A 9,386-nucleotide genomic window follows, 5' to 3' on the forward strand; every position below is an offset into this window, starting at 1 on the left:
AGAAAGCGTTTCGTTGGCAAACTAATCAATCGACTTTATATTTATGTTCGACAAAAACAAAGTTAAAAAGATTCGCCTTCTTATTACCTTCGGTACAAAGTATCTTCTTCTTTAATTAGTTTACTGACGTTATATACTTAGGCTCTCGAATCCTATCCCTTTCCTTCGCCGGATAGAACCGAAACTTTTATGAAATATTCCTTAATTATATTTTAATTACGTATCTAACTTACGGCTATGAAAAATAGGCATTTAATTGCCAGAACAAAACGAGCACTTAGTAGGCCGACAATCTACAGACGTGATCCGATCTTTCTGCGTCAGTAAGTATTCGCGTATAACGATCAAATCGGCAGTTGTGATGGACAGGTGATTGATTAAGATATTTCTAGGAGCAACTAGGATGGACTTTTTATGTTTCCCGTCAACTCCGAAGAACAAGCAAACGGCCACGACCGGTTCTTTAACTCTTGGTATATACGATGATATTTCTTTACTACAACACACGATGGATCATTCGTGTTTCAGGTTTTATTACTTTTTGTAAATATAGAAAAATTATGAAGTATTTCTCACATATACTTTAATATCTTTAGAAAATATTTATAAAGTTATATAATTTAAAAATATTTATATATTTATATATTTAAAAAAGGAAAAGATAGAATTTATTATTTAACCAAATGTTCCTAGTACTAAAAAAAAAACACGCAGGACACAAATGACTCAATTGTGTAGGTATATTAAGAGTTAATTATCCCAATAGTCAGACCGTGCGTGAACTGCGGTATCGTTCGCTCGTTTAACACGAGACTCTAAAACGAAAGCTGCTATGATAGTTTTTGTCGCAGTCACCGGACCGAGTGGATTAAGCGGCCGCACTGCAGTGACTGGTAACACGCTGCTGTCAGCCAGTAATACTTAACAGCGTGCATGTTAACGTTTTCCGCGAGATATTACCAGGAAAACCGACGGAAAAAAGCAATTGTTATTCGCCACGGCAAAACCGCGGGATAGACGCCACTCGTGACTCGCGTTGATAAAATCACGGTCGGGAATTTTGAGAGGGATTTTTCAGGAATTAGAGATCTTTTAAATGAGAATGCGTCGAATATGTGACTTCTGACGAAAATATTTTCAAGAAATTAAAAATATAATGAAGAAGAAAAGATTATCATTATCGAAATGCACGGGTTCATGAATAATTATGCAAATTTATTTATTACATTACGCGGTTTCATCATCATTAGTTTAAATTTATTTAAAAAACTGGAAATTTTCATAATCTCGCAATACCCATCCTCGTGCCTGGCGCTCTATTTCCAGATCTTCGCCGGGCAAATATATTTCTGACTGACAGTAAGACTTAAATTAAAAAAGTTTTATCTCTCACACTCGATAAGACTCGGTTACTGTCGAACGTAATCGTGTCTTTCGCTGTTCCCGAACGGATAATTTATTGCTCAACTTCGCGACGAAATTGCAGTCCCGCGAGAATTTTCCTAACATTCTAACAAAAGCTGAATGAAAAGTCTCACCGGCGATGATGACGCGCGCGGTGTGGCTGATCTGACCTTCCCCGTTTCTGGCGATGCAGGTGTAATCACCGATATCGTCGTTCTTGATCGTCGAGAGCCTCAGTTCCGTGCCGTCGTTGAATATTCCGACGTCTCGGCCGTTGGGCTCAACCGGATTCGCGTCCTTGTACCAAAGGATCTCTGGCGTCGGAGTACCCTCAGCCTGGCAGTTGAGTATTATCGCATCGCCCAAATTCACATATATCATATCATCCGGTGTTATGCTGAATCTGGGAGGCGCTGCGAACAATAGAGGCGAAATTTCAAATGATTAGATATGATTCAATACAACTATATCTTATCTTATATGACTACAATGTGAACTCTACAGAGCGCGGTGCAAACTGACTGATCTCTATATATAACTCGAATAAAATCATTCTCCTGCATTCCCGATTATTTTCACGACCCAGTAACGTAATTCTCGCAGGATGAAGCTTCGCAAAAAAATTTAAGCCGTTTATCTTTTTTGTAAGTGAGGACGACGACGCTTAGCACTTTCACGACAGAAAATAGCCGCGGGTAAATGACGTTAGAAGAACAATCAAGTCCAAGCAGAGGAGGTGGACGTTTAGAAAATGTTCCTCGAGAAGTTCCGTCCGCGTTTTTATCGCCCATCCTCTTTTCATCCTAGAGAAATCACAATGGTTCGCTGTCCGTCGTTCGCGACCGAACGACGCAAAAGAGTGTTTTCTTTCGTCTTGAAACTATCATACAAGATCGACACATTTCGGATGAAGGAATACGGGAGCAATCGAGAATGGAAAACGAGGAAAAACGGTTGATTGAAATAATGCAAATTTTCCACGACGTAATGGTTAAGAAAATCCATCCTCCGAGCGATATTCCCTTTCTTCCGCAAAACAAAATTGTTCCGTTGGAAAAATTTTAATGACGTACGCGCAAGAAATCCGGTAGAATCGGAAAGGGCTCAAGTAAATATTTCTGCAGAAGCTTCACGTACAGTTTCTTTCGAATTGTTGCCATTCGGGGCTGCTCTTTCTTTATTTTCTGTTTTTCCAGGATATTGTCCGCTACTATGCACCGTCTGCTCGCTTCGTCGTTATTCGAAGACGAGGAATTTTAATTTCAAGAGCGACGCTTCGCGGAAGCTACAGTAGCGCGAAGATGAGGAAAGCGGAAAAAGAAAAAGGGGAGTGAAGTGACACGATGGGATGCGATGGTTTATGACTTTAACGCGAGCAAGCGACCGAATGAAACCGGCTACAAAGTATAAAGAAATCTTAAGCGCTTTCTGGATGCCTCGAGTACTTTTCCCTTTGATGCCGTTTACGGGATCTATCGTCATTGCCGTCATCGTTGTCTTCGTTGTTGTTATTGTCGAGTGACCGAAAGCTTGAAGGAGAACAAAAGCTGCGAACAGAGAAAATAGGGAATAAGCAGACTGACAGGGAAAAGGGTGGATGAGATGTGACGAGGAAAAAAAAAGGAAAACAATACAACACATCCTTTCCAAGCCATCTAAATATTTCTTTTTCTTCCTTCCAGTCCTTCATCGTTTATAGCCGAGCAAAACGCGGCAATAAGTTTCTTCCTTCTCCCTCGCTTTTCTTCATTTTTTTTTCTTCCCTTCTGTTCCATTTCCCGTCCAGTAACACAATCTTTTTGCGATCCTCCTTTCCATGTTATTCCTCGTAAGCAGGGACGCCATTCCTCGGGAGATTTCATCGAAGCGATGAAGGGCACGGCGAAGAACTCCGGAAGAAGATGTAAGTTCGAATTGCGCGCTGAGCAAGCAAGAAACATAACTTCTTCCACGACGCGCGAACTTCGGGAACGCCGGGGAACGGGAGCACGACGGGGCGTGGTTGCATAGTGTTTGCTGAATGTACAATTCGCATCGAGACGCACCGAAGAACCGACAGCAGTGGTGGCGGTTCTTTCTGAAGCGTCTTTTATGATCCGCGTGCTTTCCTTCTCTTGACAGGAAGTCACGTCGACGAGGTAAGCTCGAAGATTTGGGATGAGAAGGAACGCAGGCGACAGAAAAAGGAATACTTTCGTGTACTATATTAGTTGATGTGTTTAACCAAGTGCAAAAGGAGGATATTCCGGAATTTCATGTGTCTCCAACAATGCGCGAACGCGTTTCTTTCTCCCGATCGATGCGTGTTTCTCGATGAGATCAGTTTTCATTATCAAACGTTAACATATACACACGTATTCTTACATGAATACAAGTAAATTTAGAAAATTTTATGTTCGAGAGACAAGTAATAAAATTAGCACAAACAAAATGCCTAATATGTTTTTCTGTGTTTTATTTTCATTAATTTTATTAAAATAAATTAGTGGCATTTTTGTTGACTCGAAAAATAAATCCAGTACAAAATACCTATGTGGGCCTTCGTGGTGGTAGTGAATAAATTATATATTCATAACATAAGATATAATTTGCACTAATTGAAATGTATTTATTAAACAAAAATTAAAATAAACGCGAACATTTCGTCTTTGGATTTGAATACTTTTCAGTGTGGAAGTCAAGTATGAATGATTAGTAGTTTATACTTGACTTCCGTACTGACAAGGACAAATTCGAAGTCGAAATATTTACATTTACTTTAATTTCGTTTAATAAGTACATTCCAATTAGTTGCGAATTATATCACGTTATGAATACATAATTTACGCACCACCAACCGCGGCTCGTATAGGTATTGGATTTATTCTTGGAACCACAAATATTATTAATTTAATTTATTTTAATAAAATTATTATTAATAAAATTATTAGTAATAAATGAAACAGAGAAACATACGTAACTAGTATTATTAACTTCGTTAAAAATATTAACAATATTGTTAAAATATTGTTAAAATAATTGTAATAATAAAATAATATATAATTAGATATAGAATATGTGAAGGTACATTTTTCGTATATTATATACATCTCTTTTCCAACAAATTATGAAAACTTGCAAATTCATCGAATTATTCAAACGTAGCCCTAACTTACGTGGTTAACTTCTTCTGCAAGTATTATAAAACTGCATTAGCCGAAGTCGTAAAATCTTCTTAAGTTCAAAGTGATATTAACGAGGCTATTCGAAGCTGAAATAACGTAATTTCATGTTATATAAGCTGAACATAAAAGCTTCTGCTAAGAGCGCGTTTAGCACATAGTGGATATAACTTTTATTACTAGCAGACAACTTTACGCGAATACCAAGTTCTTTTTTTCATATAACAAGTTCCATATAACATGAAAGTAACTTTTCATTTGTACTTTCCACTGCTCATTTCACAGCAATGCAAACTCAAATGTGTTAAGAAGAGATTACATCGTCCTGCATTACATGTTAATCCTGAATACTAAAGGCACTTGCTGTCGCGAGTTGCATTCGCAATTATTTGAACTTTAGAAAACATGAAAATTGAGACTACTTACCGTGGACGTCTAGATGAAACCAGGTACCGTTCTTGTGACTGTTGGGCGACCTGTTGAGGAAGACGACCTTGCACTTGTACCATCCTTGATCACTCTCGCGGATATTCGTCAGATTGAGGCTGGCCTGGCCGTATGGTGAATTCTCGCTCACCCTCGAGACACGACCCTCGTATCCTTCGCCACTGTGGGTCGGATACGACTCGTACCATATGTATATCGGTGTCTCCTGCCCCTTGCACCAACACCAACACTCAACATAAACGAGGGATCGTAATGAACGAGTATATAGCCGGTGCGAGCATTTGTCTAATTTAAAATCGTGAGAGAAATTCATTCAGGAAGGAATTTAATAACTCATATCAGACACTCGTTCGAGAATATTTTAGATCTCAGTCGCGGCAGTCATGTGTATGACTGGGAAGAGACATTCATGTTATATGTTGTGAAACTTTTATCTCGAAAGGGGATACAAGAAACCTTTTCTAACGATTTCATCATTTTTGCAAGGTGACCGAAATGAAGTTTTAATATCGCTAACGGGACGAGTCAGGATGTACTCTATTATTCAGGGATCTTCCTTCTACGCGCGACCAAACCTCGTTATTCACTCGCACCGGCCGTGAATCATGAGATGATAAATGATGAGACAAAGGATGCAGCATGTCTGACGAGTGAAACGATCCACGGGTGTTATCCTCGAACGCCTGGGGGTCGCTTGCTCCTCACGCATGGGAGGCAAAACGTGAAATGAGAACAACAGGCGAGCACGACGTCTCCATGTGTTCGTGGATTTTGAAAAAATGTTTCAATGGATGACGTCGTAAAAGATTCAATGGTTTCTATACTCGAGATATGCATGCATTAATTGTTTTAGATACTCGTGCACTTTTTTCTTCTTTCTTAGGAAAGGAAAATGCGGTAAGAATGATGATGAGCAATTCGAAGTGTCGAAGTTCAACTTTGAGGAAATGGATCGCTAATTAAAAGTTTCCGCGATATTGTTTACGTAATGTAGAGAATAGAGATGCTTCTGAAAGATAACACAGAAGGTGCAAAAATGTGCAGGAACAATTGTTCGGTAGCTTTTGCAAGTGAACGCACTCGATGTGCGATAAAAGATAGGAAGAGACAGTGCAATCGTGCTTTTAATTTTCAAAAGACATTAAGTAAATTACATTAATGAAAATATGATGAGCATCCAATAATAATCATTGAAAGGAAATAATATGAATGTTACGTACATATATCACTGGATTATTTATATTTAAATGTTAGTGATCATCGGCACTTCTCAAGGAATGAATATGTGCAAAGTGTTTATATTTCGAACATACAAAGAAATTAATACACAGAAATAAAGCGTGATATTGTTTTATTTCTAAAGTTTTACAAAGACTTTAGCCATGCAGAGAGAAAGATAAATTGCTTAATAATATCCATAACTTTAACAAAAATATAAATTGCATTAATATCAACATCTTATGTTTGTTTCCACTATTATAGATTAACTTTGATCTATTCTCTAAATTTTGAAATGAAATCTTTATTTTAAAGAGTGAAAATTGAGCCAGTCCTAAAAAAGAGCTAGCTCAATTTTCAATCTGTAAGAGTGAGATTTCATTCTTCAGAGTGAGACTAACTCTAAAAGTTTTAGAGAGTACGTTCAACTTCATTTTCTCTAATTCTTAGAACGAGAAAAAAATGAGAAGTAAGTTGGCTGAGATTTAAAGTTAATCTACAAAGTTAATTTCATAGAACTGAGAATTAGGCAATCACTAAAGCTGAAAGCGTAATTCTAAATATTTCCTTCGAGTCCTAATCAAAATTTAGATTACGAGGGGACTGCGCATTATCGTTTATTTTTAGCAGTATGAGTTTAGCGATGTCGTCTCATAAAGAGAATATATGAACGATATGATGAGCATACGGGGTTAGTGTCGTTTTATATACGCGTCATTACGTTGCCGTTGCGGAAAATTACGTCCTGTTAAGCCGGATGCTAAAACTGCTGGTAAGCACGTATATTTGAGCGAGCCTCCGGAGCTAAAATGGCCCATGTAAACGTCTGCATTAAAATCCGCTGCGTTATCGCTCGTATTAATGCATTTGCTTCAAGACATTTAATTCGTTCAACGATGCACGAGAACGAAATAAAGTCGCCTTTTCCTTTCATGTTTATGTGCACACGATATTTAATATGGAGAGGTAGCATAGATTTAATTAGATCTTTAATCACGAGTCGTGAATTGTGTCTCATATGCCGGCATTTCGTTACGTGCGGTAATTAATGACAAAATTGCGACGATTATGACGTAATAAGGCTCAATGATCTTGGATTTGATTGATAATTGCACTGCATATCCAAGTGTGTCATAAGTGACTTCATATATACGAATGATTTAATTTTCTCTATAAAAGTAATCCGCTGTACTGTATATGTACAAAAAGTGGATTTACATTTAAATATAATATATTATAGTGCTATTTTTATACGAGAAACTAAATTACATACAACAATATTAATTTTCTAGCTCGGAATTGCAATGATAGAAACATTAAACAAATAATTAGATCAAGGGTTAAAACTAGTTTACTAAAACATCAAGAAGGGATTAAAATTACTTATTCATTAATATACGATACATGAAACATTTCAACTATACTATTTTTTTCAGTCAAATTATAATTTAAAATAAATTAATAGTGTGGAAACAAATTGAATAATCAATATTGAAAATAAAACTATTCTTCTTTATATGTCATATTGAGATCTACATTAAAACCAAAACTATTTCCTCGTTGAAATGCGAGGAAAAGTAAATCACATGAAATATTACACACTTGGATTTAGAGTATACTCATCGGTGAGTAGAGATAAAATTTCCAAAGATGGAAACTCAGCGCAACAAAATTTTATCGTCGCTAACGAAGTTCTAGTGACGTAAATTGATTAGATCGCGTCTTGCGATCGATTCGCAAAAGGCTCTATAACGACGATAACGCTGAATGCGGTTTGCGAAGCACGTAAACCACTAGCGTGGAACGGCGTAGCGGTCGACGGAATCGTAAGTCTTGGTCCCGCATAAATCCCGCCGTCACCGACGGACATTCGTCGTTGCAGCGGAAAATAGCTTTTGGAGACGTAGATCGCCGCGTTTGGTACATGGAGCAAACGCGATGATATCCCGACGTTTGACGGACGGCAATTTTTCTCCCTTGGAAAAACAAGAAAGATAAAATAAAAAAGGAAGAACGAAAGTATACGGAAAAGTCGGTGCGGAAAAGTCGCGAACGTACCGCGACGAATGATGTCTTACGTTGAGCATTGACTGCCCCAGTTGACGCGGTTTCTATTTCGAGCTGTTGGCCTACTTGCGGCAGTAACGACTAACGACGGCGACGACCCCGACGGTGATGACGACGACGTGTAACCCCGTGTGATTTCAATATTATTCTCCCCGGGTGGCGCGTAGAGCGTGCCGCGGTGGCACGCTCGATATTACGAAGCCGAGAGTTATTGCACGATGTACCGGCTGGTGCCGGAATATCGATTTAGATTTACACGCTTGCTAAGAGACCTAAGAAAGAGATCGTCTTCACTCCTGTCGACTCCCCGCGACGACGACGACGACGACAACGACGACAATGATATTTTGCGCTAAAGGATGTTGGCGCATCTATTTTTTCTCAGCGGCATGCTTTTAACGCGGAATTCATAATATCAATCGTACTTGTGCAACAAGTACTTGCAACTTGAAAGAAGTCCGTAATGGACGAAATGAAAGCTTGACAAGATAAATTAGAGAGCACGCGCAGGGCAGCGTTCGCGACGAAGAGAGAAGAAGGACGATGGGAGGTTGGTTATAGATGGTGTAGAAAGAAAAGCCGAGAAAGGGAGGTAACTCGGATTAACGGGCGCGGAGCAGCCTCTGATAAAGAACGGCAGAAGTGAAAAGGACGACGGGACGCGGGGCGGCGAAGGTAGTTGCAAAAGGGGATTCATGAAACTGGAATAAATTACAGCACTGAATGGCACTCTAGAGGAGTGTGGGATCTATTTTCTCGCCCTTTTCTTAGCGCACGGGACGCCGGATCGTGAGGTACGACGAATAGTGGAAGCGGGCGCGAAGGGGGATGAAAGAAAAAAAAATACAAGGATTTCTCTCCATCGAGGTTGCACACATCCGAACTGTCGTTGGGCGAGGCTTTCAATGAATAAGTCGTTCTCTTTCGGACGAGTGCCGGCGCCCCGTGTTTACACGTATGCGCGACAGTCATGTGGGTCACTCGCCTTCGTTTTATTTTTCATTCCTGGCATTTTATTCATGTAACTTCGCTTGCTCTCTCTCTCTCTCTCTCTCTCTCTCTCTCTCTCTCTCTCTCTCTCTCTCTCTC

The 9,386-nt window shown here is 39.1% G+C and overlaps 1 protein-coding gene across 9 annotated transcripts in view; it reads right to left on the reverse strand.

Moving 5' to 3' along the window:
• Window positions 1-9,386, reverse strand: part of LOC108693886 (protein turtle) — a 131,142-nt gene that overhangs the window by 25,532 nt on the left and 96,224 nt on the right. For 8 of the 9 annotated variants that reach the window (XM_018203067.1, XM_018203072.1, XM_018203070.1 and 5 more), the window contains 2 exons: window positions 4,992-5,217; window positions 1,539-1,817 (listed from right to left, as the gene is read on the reverse strand). In XM_018203067.1, coding sequence (XP_018058556.1) covers window positions 1,539-1,817; window positions 4,992-5,217 — 505 coding nt within the window. Of the gene's footprint in view, window positions 1-1,538; window positions 1,818-4,991; window positions 5,224-9,386 lie in introns of all 9 variants that reach the window. The other variant, XM_018203071.1, reaches the window with a different exon arrangement.

The sequence above is a fragment of the Atta colombica genome, unplaced genomic scaffold (genome assembly GCF_001594045.1).
Source record: "Atta colombica isolate Treedump-2 unplaced genomic scaffold, Acol1.0 scaffold110, whole genome shotgun sequence".
In the NCBI taxonomy this organism is placed as follows: Eukaryota; Metazoa; Arthropoda; class Insecta; order Hymenoptera; family Formicidae; genus Atta; species Atta colombica.